The sequence below is a fragment of the Mandrillus leucophaeus genome, unplaced genomic scaffold, assembly GCF_000951045.1.
Source record: "Mandrillus leucophaeus isolate KB7577 unplaced genomic scaffold, Mleu.le_1.0 Scaffold205, whole genome shotgun sequence".
Classification (NCBI taxonomy): Eukaryota; Metazoa; Chordata; class Mammalia; order Primates; family Cercopithecidae; genus Mandrillus; species Mandrillus leucophaeus.
In genome coordinates, this window is record NW_012102088.1 from 1,256,778 (window position 1) to 1,276,046 (window position 19,269).

Below are 19,269 nucleotides of genomic sequence, written 5' to 3' on the forward strand. Positions count from 1 at the left end.
TTGCGCCACTGCACTGCAGCCTGGGCAACAGAGCAAGACTCCATCTCAAAAAAAAAAAAAAAAAAATACATACCTAAAACTAGATACAATTCTGCTTCTAGGGGTATGCCTAAATAAAAAACTACATAAACACGTGCACAAAGTAAAGCTACAGGAATGTTCACACAGCTTTGGCTGGAGCAGCAAAAACAATGGGGGAAAGAGGATTTTATAAAGCTGTCCATAAAATAAACTATGAACAGAGGTGCACTTCTCTAATGGATACACTTGGCAGCACAAAAGGAACAAGCCTGACTTCTCCGTATCTATCAACATGGATGGACGTCAAAGTTGAAAAAAGAAAACTATAGGAACATTACATGTAGAAAAAAATCACTGGGAAAAAAATAGAGTGTTTGACCAGGTGCAGTGGCTCACACCTATAATCCCAGCACTTTGGGAAGCCAAGGCAGGCAGATCACTGAGGCCAGGAATTCGAGACCAGCCTGCCCAGTATGACAAAACCCCACCTCTACTAAAAATACAAAAATTAGCCAGATACGGTGGCACACGCCTGCAGTCCTAGCTACTTGGGAGGCTAAAGCACAAGAATCCTTTGAACCCGGGAGGTGGAGATTGCAGTGAGCCGAGATCACCCACTGCACTCCAGTATGGGCAACGCAGTAAGACTCTGTCTCAAAAAAAGAAAAAGACAGTCTATGTCTATATGGTTTATCATCTACGTATGCATATGAAAACCAATTAGCTGTGTACAAATTGAATCCATGAGTGGCTGCCTGAGAAATGGTGGAAAGACAGAGTACTATGTAAAAGAAGAAAAAGGTAACAAATATGACAAAACAGTAATAATTGTTCACTGATGGTGATGCCATTTGCTTCCTTTTTATACTCTTCTGTAATTACGAAATTTGTTAAAATTAAAATTAAAATAAATTTTTAAAAAATTCAGAAATGAAAAAGGGGACATTTTCAAACTGTAAGCCCCATGGGCTAAAAAGCAGGAAGAAAAAAAGAGCTGCCCCCAGCTGAATATGTAACCATGTCCTGGCCCACAAATCATGGAGGCCTCACCTCAAGGATGGTAACGGGACCGGGCACAATGGCTCATGCCTGTAATCCCAGCGTTTTGAGAGGGCAAGGCAGGCAAATCACCTGAGGTCAGAAGTTTGAGGCCAGACTGACCAACACGGTGAAACTCTGTCTCGACTAAAAATACAAAAATTAGCCGGGTGTGGTAGTGCACGCCTGTAATCTCAGCTACTCGGGAGGTTGAGGCATGAGAATCCCTTGAGCCCAGGAGGGGAGGCTGCATCAAGCCGAGATCGTGCCACTGCAATCCATTATGTACAACACAATGAGACTCTGCCTCAAAAATAAAAATAAATAAATGAATGGTAAGGGGACACAGTAAACACCTTCAGCCTAGAATTGCAAAGGAAAATGCAAAACCGAAAGGCCAGAAGGAAGAGATGGTGGAAGACAGGAACCTAGTGTCACAGGCTGTGGAGATGAGAGGGACCCTTCAAGGATAGGAGAGGAAATGCAGGTTTCACTGTTGCCTGATGCTGAGGTTATCACAAGGGTGCTAAAGAGAGAAGAGTTCTGCTAGAGGGAGGAGCAAACCCTTCTGGTCCACAGGTCACCCTCATGAGCTGCATCTGCATTTTCCAATTATATCCTAGGATGACTTGCAAACGTGTTTCACCCAAATTCTCATAAACATTATTGCACACATCACTTTGTACACACGTATAAGCACTTATCTAGGCATTCTAAAGCACTTTATGGAATCTGCTAACAAACCAGCCACACATTTAAACCCTGTGAGAGTCTGAAGGAGAGAAAACAAAGGGTGCTGAGCTGGGTCTCAGATGTTTGCTAACAGATCTTGCCCAACTGCTCCCCCTTCAAGGAACCTGGGGCAATTCAGATGGCTTCTACGGTAGATTTCACTGCAGAGAAGGAAAACAGAACTAGACTAGGCACATCCCCAAGTCTGACCAAGGATGAGCACGGATTATTATTGGTGTTTTATGTACATAATGTTTGTTACGCAGATATCCTAGGTAGATTGTTACAGAGGGGTTCGAATGCTTCCATATTTGGAGAGGCTGGTTGGGGTTTTTTAGATGGAATGAGATATTATCACTACAATTATTATTTTCCCCTATTTCTAGAAATAAGGGGATCTGGGCTTCTGTAGTTAAAACCTCACTATTCAACATACTTCCATGAATGGACTATTCAGATAATGAGGGATGACAGCATTTGATGTTTTCACCAATAAATGCTTTATTTCAATAAATATTTAAACTTGGAAGGAACAACAAAGGACACAGGGTTCTTTTGCATTCCTGAAGATCTCACTTAGTTAAAAACACACAGCACTCAAATCCAAGTTTCCCACAGGAAAAAATCCAAAGTGTGGGGAGGGGGGCCAGCCAGGAGCATGTTATCAGAAATCACAACTCTTCAGACATTGGAGGGTGTTGTTATTTTTAATTCTGTTTTATTTTCTCGGCATTAACTTGGATAATTCTCAGAAAGCCTAGCATAAAATTAACAGCAGAGTGTAGCATGGTGGTTAACAGGGCTTCTTCGCAGTGTTTTATTATAGCTAACTTCTACTCCTCAGAATCTGATTCACGGGCCATCTTTCAGGCTAGCCTAGCTTCACTACTGATGCTTCTGTTTTAGGATTTAATAATGACTGTACATTGTAACAGCAGCAAACCTCATAGCTGCCCAAGTTCCGATACCAGGCAACAATCACCTTGCATCATATGGTTCAGGCGCTTCTGCTTCCCATCTCATCTGGACCAGGGATAGCAATGCTGCCAAGTGGGGACAGCACACTGATGATGTACTTCACCCACCAGATTTGAAACTGTGGGCGGTTTCATTAATATTTTTTAATTTCAGGGGGAGGCACAAAGTAGAAACATGATTTTCAAATCGTTTTATATCCAAGTATGTCACATCTGCTTGATTCATTATTTTAACTTAAAAATAAAGGACCTAAAAAAAAGTAATGAAACTGTTTTTCTTCATCTTTCATAGCAGGGAGTTAACAGGGTAAATGTAACTTTGATGAATTAGAAAAAACCAATTTTTAAAAATCTCCCGTTTAGAAATACAGAGACAACTCTAAAAAACTGAAAACAGAGAGTTAAAAATGGCTGCCTCAGTCATTAAAAGAAATATTGACGCAATGCTACAACATGGGTAACTCTTGAAAACGCAAACACTATGCTAAGTGAAAAAAGCCAGACAAAAAAGGCTGTGCCATATTATGATTCCATTTTTAGGAAAGTCCAGACCAGGCAAATTCATAGAAACAGAAAGTACACTAGTGGTTGGGAGGGAGGAGGGGGACAGGGAGTGACTACTAATGGGTACAGGATTTATTTTTGGGGTGATGAAAATGTTGTAGAATTAGATACTGGTGATTGTTGCACAATTCTGTGACTATACTAAAAACCACAGAATTATAAACTTTAAAAGGATAAACTTTACAGTATGTCAGTACCACCTCAATAAAGCTATTACAAAAATTTTTTTAAGTGGTTGCATCTGGTGAGGAGGCTGGGCAGGAGGAGCGCAGAGAGATGACACCTTTCCTAAGTGACTCCATTGTCCTATTTCTCTCAGGAGCCACCCTGTCCCCATAATCACAAAGGCCCCTGCTTTGATTTCCTCATACCTCTCCTCCCTAGTTCCAAGGTCCTGGTCAGACTGAAGCCTGAAACATCAGCCTGCTTCCCACAGCCCTCCTCTTCCACAACCATCACCACATTTCGAACCCTGGTGCCCCCTGATCCCAAGACTTCTGAGGCTCTGCAGCAGGCATTCAGGGCCTGGCTGGGTTCATTCTGGCCTCTCTAGCCTAAAATCTAACTGGAGTCAGTCTCACTCAAACACTGGTCACATAGTGTGCCTGCCACCCCCCACCCCTGTAGTGCTGCAGGAGGCCAGACTCCCACTCACCAGGCTGTGCCCAACTGGCTGATGCATTCTTTTCACCTCTTGGCCCAGGTCTCCCAAGCAGCCTTCCCCTCACAGCAAAAGCTGACCTCACACAGACTCTGTCCCATCTCCCAACTCATCAGGTGACTGAGCTCCTCCGGGCCTATCCTACCCGTCTCAGGTTTCTCACATCCCACACTGCATGTGTGGCTCCAGGTAGGCCGTGAGATGTCCTCAGCTGAGTGAATAACCCTGGAAAAGGGTCTGGGAGCTCCTCAGGGTGGAGGCTCACACCTGTCCTTGTTCCCCTCACAGCAGGCACTGCACAGCATAAGCCTAAATCAGGTGCTAAAGACATAAGTGAAGGTGGCAAGAGAGAAGTGGGGCTGCCAGCCAAAAGGGCTGCCCCTCATGCCCCACAAGCAGCCAGGCTAGTAGGAGCTCAGCACTGTGGACAGGCGGGTCCGCAAGGCCAGGCTAGTCGGAGCTCAGCCCTGTGGACAGGCAGGTCCGCAAGGCCAGGCTCGTTGGAGCTCAGCACTGTGGACAGGCTGGTCCGCAAGGCCAGCGTCCGAGCAAGGCTCCGAGGCGCTAAAATCAGCCTAATTCTGCCTGCCTCCTCTCAGGAAGTATTAACTTCCAGTTGCTTCCTTTCCTACCCAAACTCCAACTGTTGTAAACTTGTGAGCCACATCAACTGGGATGACCAAGGATAACATGGACATCATCCTTTGGGAACAGAACAGCCCCATCTCACCTGAACCTGGGCTGCTGGGAGCCCAGTGGCCCTCCTCCCCTCCTCGAGGTTCCCCTCCACGTGCCAGGCAGGATCCTGAGGACACAGAGCTAGGAAACGAGAAAAAAGTCATGGAGGCAGCTCTCGCTGCCAGGAGCTCACCTGTCCTTCTGCGGGGCTGAGGACCAGCCCCTGCCCCTCCCCCTTGAATGAGGGAAGAGACCTACTTCCTCATTCTATAGATGAAGGAATTAGGGTTCAGAGAAGGTTAGGAAAGTACTTGAACACATGAATCTCTCATTGCCCCCACTGTGCTATTAGGTACCATCTCTGAGAAGCAGTGTCTGGTCACAACCTTCCTGGGCCTGAATCCTAAATGGCCACACATGAATTCTCATGCATCTTGAGATGTCACCATCACCTTATTGCTCACTAGTTTTCTGATCCCTCCTTGCTCCAACTCTGCACACAGACAGATCTGGACCACCTGCCCTAAAGCCCCACCTGTTCCCCATTCTTTTTTTTTTTTAAGATGGAGTCTGGCTCTGTCACCCAGGCTGGACTGCAGTGGCGTGATCTCGGCTCACTGCAAGCTCTGCCTCCCAGGTTCACGCCATTCTCCTGTCTCAGCCTCCCGAGTAGCTGGGACTACAGGCGCCCGCCACCTTGCCCAGCTAACTTTTTGTATATTTAGTAGAGAAGGGGTTTCAGCGTGTTAGCCAGGATGGTCTCGATCTCCTGACCTTGTGGTCTGCCCGCCTTGGCCTCCGAAAGTGCTGGGATTACAGGCGTGAGCCACCGTGCCCAGCCCACCTGGTCCCCATTCTAATCTCCAGCTGTGGCAGAGCACTACAGCGAGAGGCCACAATATGGCAGCCCACAGCTGACCGGGCTCTTGACTCACCCCAGGAGGCCCATGGGTCAACAGCCGTCATCCCCCAAGACTGGTCCGTAAGGGCACCTGCACAGAAGGATCAGGTTAGGACTGTGACACCAAACCTAGTGATTCGAGGCGACAAAATACAAGAGGAGACTGACTTGCTAATGGGCGCTACAAAATTCCATAAACAGAGCCCAAAGGCGTGTAAAAAAATCCAACATAAGCTGGATTCATACAGGCAATGCACAGGTGAGTCGCTATTACTTAACACTGTTTTAAAGTTACCGACCAATGCTATATAAGTAAAAACAACAAAGGTAAAAATATATATGGGAGCAGTAGAGACAATATTTTCTTATATGTATTACTGTTGTTTAGGAAACCCCATAAACCACCAGAAAATCTCTTAAAACTAATGACACCTCTCAGGAGATGACTATAAAGCACATAAAAGTTAGTGTCTTTTATGCCAACAATTTTCCTCCTTTACCACCAATCAGTTCTAATTTTGTACCAAGATAGATCTCCTTCCATCCTCAAAAGTCCTCAGCCCGTCCCAGCTCTGACCCATGACTGCAGCAGCTAATGTTAGGGGAGGCCCAGAAGAAACACAATTTGGACTCACCCCAGGAGGCCCATGGGTTGATGGCTGCCATCCTGAGGACACCTGCTCAGGAACACTGCAAATTTCAACCTAGTGACAAAAGTGAAAAAAGACAAAACTAGTCCTTTCTCATAGAAAACCAAGTGGGAACAAAAAAGGGAATCCATCCACAGAAGCGACAAAAAAACCTGTAAGGAGCATCATCAGAAAAGATAATTTACATGTCAAAAAAGTAACAATTCCTGGAGGGAAATGAAGGGTAATTTGCATAAGCTGGAAAAAAGCATGATCCTGATAGAGAGGGTACAAATTTGTCAGCCATTCCCAAGAGACAGCCAGTCACAACACAAATGGAACTTTTGGATTGACAACAATTATTGCAAAATCAACTTGCAATCCTCATATATTAGTGGTTGCCTAGAGCTGGGGGAAAAATGAAATGGGGAGTGACTGCTTAATGGGAACAACGGTTTCTTTGTGGGGTGATGAAATGTTCTAAAATTAGATAATGGGAATGGTTGCACAATTTTATTAATATACAATAAAACCAGTGAATTACACACCTTAAAGTGGTTAAAGTGGTGAACGTTATGCAAATTTAATCCCACCTCCAAAAGAAATTCACGTCCAAGATTTACTAAGCCTAAGCTTGTGTGTGTGTGGAGGACTTAGGGATGGGCCTGGCGCCCAGACCCCTAACTCCTCAGGTTCCAGATCTTTGTACAAGTCAGCAACCTCTCGAATGGATTCCTGGGTATGTGTATAAAGCACTAGAACACACAGGGGGCCTCAGGAGCACCGGAATCAGCGCGAAAACGCAGAATGCAAACCGTATTTTGCACCGTTATTTGCAACTTGACAGTGACCGCCACCGTCACTGCATGTTTAAGGGAACCCGGAGCTGTTTCCAACCCAGGTCTGACGTCCTTCACAGTGCTTTGTGTGAACTGGCAGGGGGAGAAACGCCGGCTGGGGAATGAACGGGGTTATTCGTCCCATCAATGGCCTCAGAAGCATCCTTATCACCTGCTTCCAGAGCTCCCGACCCAAATTTCCTCCGCAAGACCGACGCGGCCGCGACGCTGCAGAAGCTCGTCCCGGCCTCACCTGGCTTGCAGCCGCCGGTCCCCCTTGAAAGCGGCGCAGCAGGCTCGGGGTCGCCTCGCCTGGGGCGTTTGGCTTTTGTCCCGCGCCGAGGTCCGGCCCAGCAGTGCGCTTGGGAGCTCTAGGCGCGGCCTCGGGGACAAAGGCGCGCGGAGCCGACGTGCAGAGTTCACCCAGGCCCGTCCGGCCAGACAAGGAAGAGCGCCCGGAGGCGGGAGGCCGGAGGCAGGCTGCTGGCTGGAGAGCCGAAGGCAACGAGGGCGCAAAGCCGGCGCGGAAAGGGCAGGCGCAGGACCCGCCCTGGCGCCGCCTTTCCCCGCCGGCTCTCCCGACCCCCGAGCCCCGCAGCTACCGCAGCCCTACAGCCCGAGCAAAGGCCTCGCCTCAGCCGCGGACAATGGCGGCTGCTCCCCCGGCTTCGACCGGGGCGCGCCGCGGGGTCTTCTGGGAGCTGGAGTTCCAGGCGGGCACTTCCGGCGTCGGGCAGCTGCGCCGCCATGACGGCTGCGTGGGCCGCCCCGCCTCGCACCGCCCTACTTGGGCGGGGTAGGGACCATTTTGGCAGCTGCGTCGAAGCCGGCGGCAGGGTGGACTTCGTTGTCCCGGCCCGAGACCACCCTCTTCCACCGCCGCCTCCCACTGCAAAAGGGCCTGGGTAAGTCGCGGCGCCGCGGGCCTCAGTTTGCCCGTCCGCAAAATGGCGCCTCGTGATCCCGGGTTTCCCGGGAGGAGCTCGGCGAGTTCTCAGCGCTCTCGAGGGATCCTTCCATTTGGCGTTCGCAAGATTGTGAGAAAGTGGCTGCTGTTATTCTCTTTATTTAAGATAAGGAACCTAATTCGAGGTACCCCTCTCTGTGAAGCCCCACGGCTGAGAACGTCAGGCCTCGTTCCCAGGTGTCTTTCCAGAGGCCAGGCTTTATGGGAGCATGGATTACCAGCGACGCATCCTGTGAGTTTTCCTGTATCAATATGTACGGAGCAGTTCGGGCGCGGTGGCTCATTCCTGTAATCTCAGCATTTTGGGAAGCTGTGGCGGGAGGATCGATTGAGTTCAGGAGTTTGACACCACCCTGGGCAACATAGTGAGACCCCATCTCTACAAAAAAACCCACAAAAATTAGCCCGGTGTGATGGCGCGCGCCTGTAGTCTACTACAGAAGGCTGCGGTGGAAGGATTGCTTGAGCTCGGGAGGTCAAGGTTGCAGTGAGCTAGGATCGCACCACTGCACTTCAGCCTGGGCAACAGAGCAAGACCTGGCCTTAAGGAAAAAAAATAGGCCGGGCGCGATGGCTCACGCTTGTAATCCCAACACGTTGGGAGGCCAAGGCAGGTGGATCGCCTGAGGTCAGGAGTTCGAGACCAGTCTGGCCAACATGATGAACCCTCGTCTCTACTAAGAATACCAAAAATTAGCCGGGTGTGGTGGCGGGCACCTGTACCCAGCTACTCGGGAGGCTGAGGCAGGAGAATCGCTTGAACCCGGGAGGCGGAGGCTGCAGTGAGCTGATATTGTGCCATTGCACTCCACCCTGGGCAACAAGAGCAAAATTCCATCTCAAAAAAAAAAAAAAATGTATACATACATACACACACATATGGAGAGGCGCTGGGAAATAGAGCAGAGAGCACGGCTAAGGACTCTGCCTTGGCGGCTGCCATTAAAAAACACAAACGAGGCTAAAAATGAAGGAGCCTGAGGTGCTGACCCCCAGCCTGATCCTGGAGGATCCCATTGGCAAAGCCCATTGACGCCCCTTTGGGATCCTCACAGAGCCGCCTCCTCACCTCTGTTAAGGATGACTCTAGGCCGGGCGCGGTGGCTCAAGCCTGTAATCCCAGCACTTTGGGAGGCCGAGACGGGCCGGCACAAGGTCAGGAGATGGAGACCATTCTGGCTAACACGGTGAAACCCCGTCTCTACTAAAAAATACAAAAAAAAATTAGCCGGGCGAGGTGGCGGACGCCTGTAGTCCCAACTACTTGGGAGGCTGAGGTAGGAGAATGGCATAAACCCAGGAGGCGGAGCTTGCAGTGAGCTGAGATCCGGCCACTGCACTCCAGCCTGGGCGACCAAGCAAGACTCCGTCTCAAAAAAAAAAAAAAAAAGGATGACTCTAGCCCAGAGCTTCCTTGCTCACTCCCCTCCCCATACCCAGTCCCTGTGCTCCTCACTCTCCTGGTCTATTTTGTCCACCCTCATTCCCACTGCTCCTAGGGTCTGATCTGGGCTGGTTGTCTTCCCTCACTCGGCACCTCAGTGAGAGACCCACTTTTCATGCACCCACTGCTTGCTGCTTGCACATTTTTACTTATTATTTTGGTTTGGTTTTTTTTTTGGTCGGAGTTTTGCTTTTGTTGCCCAGGCTGGAGTGCAATGGCGTGATCTCGGCTCACTGCAACCTCTGCCTCCCAGGTTCAAGCGATTCTCCTGCCTCAGCCTCCCAAGTAGCTGGGATTACAGGCGTCTGCCACCACGCCCAGCAAATTTTTTGTATTTTTAGTAGAGGTGGGGTTTCACCATGTTGGCCAGGCTGGTCTCATACTCCTGGACTCAGGTGGTCCACCGCCTCGGTCACTCAAAGTGCTGGGATTACTGGTGTGAGCCACTGTACCCAGCCTATTTATTGAGACAGGATGTTGTTCAGGCTAGAATGCAGTGGGGCCATCTTGGCTCACTGCAACCATGACCTCCCAGGCTGAAATGACCCTCCCACCTCAGCCCCCAGAGTAGCAGGGACTATAGATGCCTGCCACCACGCCCAGCTAACTTTTGTGTTTTTTGTAGAGACAGGGTTTTGCCACATTGCCCAGGCTGCTCTCAAACTCCTAGGCTCAAGTGATCTTCCCACGTCAGCCTCCCAAAGTGCTGAAGTTACAGGAGTGAGCCACCACACCCAGCATTTGTTTTTTCCTTGCACGTTCATTGAGCACCTACCCTGTGATAGGTGTGGAGGTGTTCAAGACGAGACTTGTTTGTGGCCTGTGAGGATCCACACCTTCAGAGGATGACAGGGAAGAAATGTGGTAAAAGTGGCTCAGGAGTGGGGTGTGTGTTTGTGTGTGTGCGTGTGTGTGCATGGGTTTCAGAGAAGCAAAGGATCAGCTCTATTAGAAAGGGGAGAGGTGGCCCCAGATCAGGTGTTGACTGATGCAGGACATTTACACTCGATATGGAACAAATGGAAGAGGTTGTCTAGACAAAGGAAAGAGTGTGTGCAAAGGCTTAGGAGCATGTTAGGAGATAAGTAACTGGCTTAAAGTTGCTGGAATGGAGAGTGTCAGAGAGCAACAAAAGTGGGAGGAGAAATAGGAGTGACGAGAGATACAGCTTTTATAATGAAGTTAACAGAGACCCATTGAAAGATTTTAGGCAAGGAAGTAGTGAGGTTACATGTGAATTTTAACAAATCAGGCAGCTAATATAAAGAAGGGACTGGGCCAGGCGCAGTGGCTCATGCCTGTAATCCCAGCACTTTGGAAGGCCAAGGCCAGCAGATCACCTGAGGTCAGGAGTTCAAGACCAGCCTGGCCAACATGGTGAAACCTCGTCTCTACAAAAATACAAAAATTAGCCGACCATGATGGTGGATGCCTGTAATCCCAGCTACTCGGGAGGCTGAGTTGGGAGAATCGCTTGAACCCAGGAGGTGGAGGTGGCAGTGAGCCAAGATCAAGCCATTGCACTCCAGCACGCCAGCCTGGGCAACAGAGCGATCCTCTGTCTCAAAAAAAAAAAGAAGGGACTGAGGGACTGTAGGTGGTGATACCAAAGGCAGCATGACCATTTAGGAAGCTGAACTTGAGTGAGCAGTGGGCAAGAGAGATCTTGAAGATATTTCCACTGGTAATGGAGGATCATTTTAAAAAGCAGGCCTGTGGGTTGAGCTTTTGTTGTTGGGTGGTGTTGGCACTCACTGTGGGTGGGCAAAGGGGAGTAGCCCTTTCAGAGGAAGAGGAAAAGTTCAAGTAGAACAGGCTGAATTCAAGGGAGAGGACTAAGAAAGAGGTAAGATGGAAGGGGCAAGGTATTGGGACAGGCCCCAGCTGGCAGGAAGGTGAACCTAGGCAGAGTGGGCACTGAGAGGAAAGCAATCTATGGATGATATAGCCACAATTTCCATCTCAGGCTCAAGCAGAGAAAGAGACGCTGGAGAAGGAAGAGTGACAGAAGTAAGAGGAGTATCTCTCCGCTTCCACTCCAGCCCCCTACAGCTCATCCTCCAGCAGGCAGCCAAGTGCACTTTTAGGATCTCACGTCAGGTCCTTGCCTCACATTCTGCACTGACTTCCCAAGTAGTTAGAGTAAAATCCAAATTCTAACTCTCAGCTTAGAAAACTCAGCAGGACTGGCCTCTGTCCTATCCCACACCCCACCTCAGTCCCTCAAGCTCATCTCCTGTCACTCCTGCCGACTCCAGCCATTCCTCAAACTGGGTAAGCCCATTCCTGCTTCAGGGCCTTTATACGTATTGTTTCCTCTTCTGGAATCTTCTTCCTTGTACAGCCACAGGGTTTTCTTTTCTTCATTCAGATTTCAGCACAGATGTCACATCCTGATAACAGCCAGCTGTGACTCATCCTCCCTAATTCTCAGTCACATTACCCTCTTTTTATTTTCTTCATATCAATATGTAAAGTCATAACTGATTATCTTGTATAGAAGCTAAGTTTTATGATAGGCAATCCCCTAATACCTGCTACACAAACCTCAATGTTCATATAAGACTAGAATTCATATTCTAAAGAGAGATAAGGTAGCTCTGTTCACTTTTGAGAGAGCACTCAAATGAGAGAGATACCTTTGACCTAAAGGTGTCAGGAAACCAATGAAGAAAAACACCCCTGCTATGTTTTGAATGTTTTTATCCCCTCCAAAATTCATGTTGAAACTTAATCCCCAGTGCAGTCGTGTTGGGAGGCAGGGTCTAATGGGATTTATGTCGGTCATGAGGCTCTGCTGTCATGAATGGATTAATGTTGTAAACCAAAAAATAAAATTTTAAGCCCCCCCCCCCAACTATATGAATAGACCTCGGCCAAGGGCATTCCAAAGGTAACCTGAAAAATGAGTTTGGGCCATGATGGGAAGCAGAAGCTGGACTTGCTTCATTATACCCTCCTCCCTTCTGGAATTAGTGATGGAACAGACTCTTTAAGTCTGATAAGAAACATTTACAGTCTGTTATCTCTGGAGGTTTCATCTGCATGATAAAACCTTGAGCTCCACAACCCCAGACATTCCTTTCTATTGACAATAACTCTTTAAATCAATTGCCAATCAGAAATCTTAAATCTGCCTATAACCTGGAAACTCTCTGTACCATTGTACATCTTATATGTATTGATTGATGTCTCATGTCTCCCTAAAATGTATAAAACCAAGCTGTACCCTAACCACCCTGGGCATGTCCTCAGGATCTCCTGAGAGCTGTGTCAGGGGCCACTGGTCACCATATTTGGCTCACAGTAAATCTCTTCAAATATTTTACAGAGTTTGACTCTTCATCAACAATGCCATTGTAAAAGGCTCATGAAGAGATTCTGCATGTACTTGCATGCTCTTTCTCTCTTTCTCTTTCTCTCTCTCTTTCTCTTTCTTTCTCTCCCCCCACCCCTACCCCTCCACCACCCTGCCATTTAACTTCTGTCATGTGAGAATGCAGTCCCTGTCCTTTACCTTCTGTCCTGTGAGGATGCAGTGTCCAAGGCACCATCTTGAAATCATCATCGCCAAATATGTCAGCACCTTGATGTTGGACTTCCCAGCCTCCAGACCGGAAGGCAGTACATTTCTTTGTAAATTACGCAGTCTCAGGTATTCTGTTATAGCAGCACAAATGGACTAAGACAACTCCTGAGATAGGAAGGGGTGAGGTAAATGTAATCAGAGTTGGGGTTTTAGATCTTAGTCCAGTAAAGGAGCTGGAACTGTTCTGTATAAACAAAGGGCAAGGTAATCGCTACATAGATTCTTTTTTTATTATTGCTGATTCTTATCCTAAAATAAAGGATGTTGCCACTATACATCCACTAGAATGACCAAAAATAAAAATACTGACAGCATCAAATGGGACGACATGGTGCCAACTGGAATTCTCATACCCTGCTGATGGGAGTATAATGTGGTACAGTCACTTTGGGAAAAAGTTTGACAATTTCTTATAAAATTATACATAAACCCGTACTATGATCTAGAGATTCTACTCTTGTTTGTTCAAAAGAAAGGAAAATATCTGTCTGCTAAAAAGATATGTACAAGAGTGCTCACAGTGGCATTATTTATGACAGTCCAAACCAGGAGATAATCCAAATGTCTTGTTACCAAGAGAATGGATAAAGAAATTTTGATACGTCAGTTTAATGGATTACTACTTAGCAATAAAAATAATTAGCCACGCCGGGTGCAGTGGCTCACGCCTGTAATCCCAGCACTTTGGGAGGCTGAGGCAGGCAGATCACCTGAGGTCGGGAGTTCAAGACCAGCCTGACCAACATGAGGAAACCCCATCTCTACTAAAAATACAAAATTAGCCAGGGCGGTGGTGCATGCCTGTAATCCCAGCTACTCGGGAGGCTGAGGCAGGAGAATCGCTTGAACCCGGGAGGCAGAGATTGCGATGAGCCGAACTCGCACCATTGCACTCCAGCCTGGGCAAAAGGAGCGAAACTCCGTCTCAAATAATAATAATAATTAGCCACATATCCACACAACAATATTGCATTATCACAGGTATAGTGATACTGTATGATTCCATTTATATGAAGTTCAAGAACAGGCAGGTAATCCATGGTGAAAGCAGTACTTACCCCTGGGGGTGGCGGTATTGACTAAAGAGGTACAAGGGGGTCTTCTGGGGCCTGGAAATGTTCTATATCTTGATCTGGGTGGTGGTTACACAGGTATATGCGTGTTAAGAATTCATCAAGCTGTATACTTAGTAGTGTACTGTAATGTAATTATACTGTATTTCGATTAAGATGTGAAAGAAAAAAAGGGGGTGTCTTTTGCTTCCACATTTGTAGCCCCAGCTTCTGTAAGTATCTCCTGCGTGATAATGGTTGGATGAATTAAAAGGTAGGAGGGATAGAAGAGGAGAGAAGCAATAGGAAGAGGAAGGTTGGAAGAAAAGCCCAGCTCCACTGTCTCACAGGGGTGTCACTGGGTACTGGGGAACTTGGAAGCACTAGGGAACAGAGAGGAAGTTGCTGTCTCAGGCTTCCACTTCTCAGCCCAGAAGTGAGAGGCTGTGAAGCTGTTGGTCCCTGGTGGGGGACAAGTGAGACCAGTGAGAGAGGGTTTTTGCCTTTGAATTGCCCCTTCCCTGGAGACAGCAGCAAGATGAAGGCCTCTCAAGAAGTGCTTCATCCTCTGGAAACCAACTGAGGAAATGACTTTCCCAAGAGAAGGATCATACATCACTCAATCATCAGCAAACATTTATGAAGCACCTGCTCTGTGCCAGGCCCTAAAGTGAAAAAAACAAACACTGCACTTACAGAAGCACGAGATAAACAATAAACATAAGTAAGTTAAAGAGTAGTTAGAAGGCAACAACTTTGGAACAAAGAAAAAGAACAGTGTAGGTGATGTAGTGCCCAGATGGGAAGGGCAAGTTGCCATATTAAATTAGGTGCTGAGGGTGAGTCAGAGTCACCTCATTGAGGTGACATCTGAGCAAGGACTGGAAGGAAATGAATGCAGACGGCCGGGCACAGTGGCTTACACCTGTAATCCCAGCACTTTGGGAGGCCGAGGCGGGCGGATCACGAGGCCAGGAAATCAAGACCATCCTGGCTAACATGGTGAAACCCTGTCTCTAGTAAAAAATACAAAAAAAAAAATTAGCCAGGTGTGGTGGTGGGCACCTGTAGTCCCAGCTACTCGGGAGGCTGAGGCAGGAGAATGGCATGAACTTGGGAGGCAGAGCTTGCAGTGAGCCAAGATGGTGCCACTGCACTCCAGCCTGGGTGACAGAGCAAGACTTCGTCTCAAAGAAAGAAAAAAAAAAGGGATGCAGATATCGGAGGGAAGAGCTAGAACAAAACCCCTGGTGTAAGGCCGGCCTAGTCAGCTGCAGGAACAACACAGAGAGGCAATAAGGGGGTCAGATGGTAGAGAAAGCTGAAGGCATCATGGGGGCTCTGGCAGGATTCTGAGTAGACCATTGATGGGCTCTAGCCTCTGTGGAGAGTAAACTAACCAAGGGAAGCAGTGGAGTGATGTGTGAAACCAATGTAGTAGTTAGGTGGGAGATGATAGCCACTTGAATGAGATTGGTGATCAGTGGCTGGATGGTGAACATGCTGATACTTTAAAGGTAGAGCCAACAGACCGTAGGTTCAAGGTTTTGCATCATAAGGGGCAATATAGCCCATAATGTCCAGAACGAGTCAGGACATAAAGGAGGCCTCTCAATACAGAGCTATTCACCAAAGGCCTTGATGGGTAGGAAATGAGTTGCAAGTGTGTGGAGATACTGCTGCCCTCTGGCCCAAGCTCCCTCCCACTCCAGTTACCCAGTGTTCTGGGTAGCACCCTATTCTCTTCTGTGAATAGGCAGAGGCAGGGCCACACCGTCTTCTTGGATGCACCTATTATGGGAGACTGGAGTGCAATGGTACCATCTTGGCTCACTGCAACCTCTGCCTCCCAGGTTCAAGCGATTCTGCCTCAGCCTCCTGAGTAACTGGGATTACAGGCGTGCGCTACCATGCCCGGCTAATTTTTCTATTTTTAGTAGAGATGGGGTTTGGCCATGTTGGCCACGCTGGTCTTAAACTCCTGACCTCAAGTGATCTGCCCGCCTTGGTGTCCGAAAGTGCTGGGATTACAGGTGTGAGCCGCCATGCCCAGCCTGGACTTGCCTTTTACCTCATCCATGGTGTCTTTAGAAGAAAAAGATTCTTTAGAAATACTTTTTCTTTCATAACTTGTGTTTTATGTATTACTTTCAAGATCCCAACTACATCTAGGTCCTAAAAATAGTATCCTACCTATTCGAAGTTTTTGGTTTTTTTTTAAATCAACTTAATTGTGGTGTAATTGCACACTGCAGATAAAATGCACATGTTTGAAGTGAGTAACGTTGTAAGTTTTTTGTCTTGGAGCCCTGAAGTAAACTTTTATTTCTAGCTGGCAGGACTTCCACACCCATGCTCCTCTCAGCACCTTTCACCCAGCCCAAGCAGCGGCAGCCCAGTGCAAAAGTGGCCTGGCCAAAGGGGTGGGAGACTCACTCCGCATTCTAGGCCGGAGAAGCGGGCGGGCTTGGGATGCCGGCAGGAGGCAATGACTCTCCCCAGGCGCTGCATCCTGGCTCCAGGGCACAGGCTCCTTTCCGCCCTGACGCTGATGCTCGTCTGGCTGCCTCTCCTTCCTTGGCATCAAAATACCAGACGACGGTGGCACACTCCATGGCCTGGGCTGCCTCACCTCGTTCGGCCCCGCCCAGAAAGACCAGACTACCAGAAAACCAGAAGCCGGTCACAGCGACAGCCGCGAGCCTCAGCGTCCACACGGGTTACCTGGGTAACGCGCCGCTTGGGCTCCGTGCCCAGCAGATGACAGGGGAACCCTGCCAGGCAGCAAGCGCCTCCTCCAGCCCCGGGGGCCTCCAGCTGTGCACCCGCCCGCCCTCCCTTCCTCCCACTGCGGTCGCCTGCATGCGTTTTGACAAATCTCTAAACCCACAAAACCATCACTAGCTCTGGTTTCCCAGGACTCTTGAAGCCCCTCGGTTCAGCATTCCACGCCCCTCTGCCCTGCTTTCAAACCACCGCCAATCTTTCTGTTATATATACAGATTAGTGTGGATTTTCTAACAGTTGTATATAAATGCAGTGACACAATTGAGTGTACTCTTTTGTGATCTGGCTTATTTTACTCAGCATAATTATTTTGAGATTATCCATTTTGTTGCGTTATGTAAGTAGCTCATTCCGTCTATTGCTGAGTGGTGTTCCATCTCATGGATGCACCACAATTGTTTATCACACTGGATATGTGAGCTGTTTCTATTTGGGGCTGTTAAAAATAAACTTATGTGAACATTCGTGTACAAGTCTTCCTAAGGACACACATTTCTTTGTTGGATAAATGCCTAGGAGTTGAATGACTGGATCATATAGGAAATGAAAGTTCTTTTTTTTTTTTTTTTTTTTTTGAGATGGAGTCTCACTCTGTCACCCAGGCTGGAGTGCAGGGGCGTGATATCTCGGCTCACTGCAAGCTCCACCTCCCGGGTTCAGGACATTCTTCTGCCTCAGCCTCCCAAGTAGTTGGGACTACAGGTGCCTGCCACCACACCCGGCTAATTTTTTTTTTTTTTGTATTTTTAGTAGGGACGGGGTTTCACTGTGTTAGCCAGGATGGTCTCCATCTCCTGACCTCGTCATCCGCCCACCTCCACCTCCCAAAGTGCTGGGATTGCAGGCCTGAGCCACCGCGCCCGGCCACTCCTGGGACTCTCAATCTCCAGGCCCTGTTTTATTTTCTTCTAGGTATTTATATTTCCATGAAGCATCTGCTTTGTTTACTGGCGTTTGCCCCATGAACATGGGCTTCCAAGGGGCTAAAGCCCTATCAGTCCCTCTCACTGACGTGCTCCCACCCCAGTGTCCAGAACAGTGCCTGGTACGTATAGGCCCTCAATAAACAGCTGTTCAGCAGATGCATGGTGGTCAGGCCCAGGCCCCTGGAGGTGGGTCCTCCTCTCCTTCCTTAGCTCACACTCTCCTGCTTCTTCAGCAATGGGCAGCTTCACCTACCCTGAGCTCAGTCCCAGAGCTGAGGACCCTCCTTGCATCATGATCTCACCCCCACCTGATTTTCAGATACAAACGGAATATATGTGGAATCCTACTATTCTGGCACATGGCTACATTGTAGACAATATTAAAACTTATGTATATGAAATGTACTTATGTAATGTTTCATTAAAGTATATGAAATATAGGACACATTGATACTAATTCCTTTTCTTTTTCTTTTTCTTTTCTTTTCTTTTTTTGAGACAGAGTCTCACTCTGTTGCCCAGGGCAGGCTGGAGTGTGTTGGCAGGTCTTGGCTCACTGCAACCTCTGCTTCCCCGGTTCAAGCGATTCTCCAACCTCAGCCTCCCAAGTAGCTGGGATTGCAGGCACGCGCCACCGTTCCTGGCTAATTTTTGTATTTTTAATGGAGACGGGGTTTCACCATGTTGGCCAGGCCGGTCTCAAACACCCGGCCTCAGGTGATTCGCCTGCCTCGGCCTCCCAAGTCTGGGATTACAGGCGTGAGCCACCGCACCCGGCCTACTTGTTTTTCTTCAGTTTACATATAACTGAGCTTTCTTTTTCTTTTCTTTTCTTTTTCTATTTGAGACGGAGTCTTGCTCTGTCACCCAGGCTGGAAAACTGGAGTGCAATGGAGTGATCTCGGCTCACTGCAACCTCCTTCTCCCCGGTTCAAGTGATTCTCCTGCCTCAGCCTCCTGAGTAGCTGGGATTATAGGCATGCGCCACCACGCCCAGCTAATTTTTGTATTTTTAATAGAGACGGGGTTTCACCATATTGGTCAGGCTGGTCTCGAATTCCTGACCTCGTGATCCGCCTGCCTCCGCCTTCCAAAGTGCTGGGATTACAGGCGTGAGCCACCGCGCCCGGCCGACGTCCTGTATTTTCATTTGCTAAGTCTGGCGATCCTAGTCTGGGACATAATCGTACCAAACATACTTATATTAAAAACAATGTTTTCACATACTACTCTTGGACACTGTAAAAAACGGTTGTGTCTGGAACGTCCTCGTTTTGCCCAGCGGCCGCATCGTACATGGGCATCCCCGCAGCCTCCCCCTTCTCCACATCCCCCAGCAGTGCCCCCTACGCTGCGCTACCCGTTGCCAAGGCGACCGTAACCGCGGCCGGAGGTTACTGGAGGGCACGGCGGGGGCGGGGCGCTCATTCCAGGCGGCTTCTGACTGGCCCCGGCCGCCTCATG

The 19,269-nt window shown here is 48.4% G+C and overlaps 2 protein-coding genes across 4 annotated transcripts in view; one reads left to right on the forward strand and one right to left on the reverse strand.

The window, feature by feature from the left end:
• ZNF606 (zinc finger protein 606) overlaps positions 1-19,269 on the reverse strand; it is a 73,330-nt gene that overhangs the window by 24,207 nt on the left and 29,854 nt on the right. The window contains exons 1-4 of one of the 3 annotated variants that reach the window (XM_011979727.1): positions 7,674-8,378; positions 6,208-6,276; positions 5,607-5,663; positions 4,724-4,812 (exon numbers count right to left, since the gene is read on the reverse strand). In XM_011979727.1, the coding sequence (XP_011835117.1) occupies positions 4,724-4,812; positions 5,607-5,663; positions 6,208-6,238 (177 nt within the window). In that variant the 5' untranslated portion in view covers positions 6,239-6,276; positions 7,674-8,378. Of the gene's footprint in view, positions 1-4,723; positions 4,813-5,606; positions 5,664-6,207; positions 6,277-7,673; positions 8,379-19,269 lie in introns of those variants that run through there. The other 2 variants (XM_011979728.1, XM_011979729.1) reach the window with 2 other exon arrangements.
• On the forward strand, positions 6,729-7,791 carry LOC105539452. The gene has a single exon (XM_011979746.1). It carries the CDS (start codon positions 7,009-7,011, stop codon positions 7,789-7,791), a length of 783 nt encoding a protein of 260 aa, XP_011835136.1. The 5' UTR covers positions 6,729-7,008.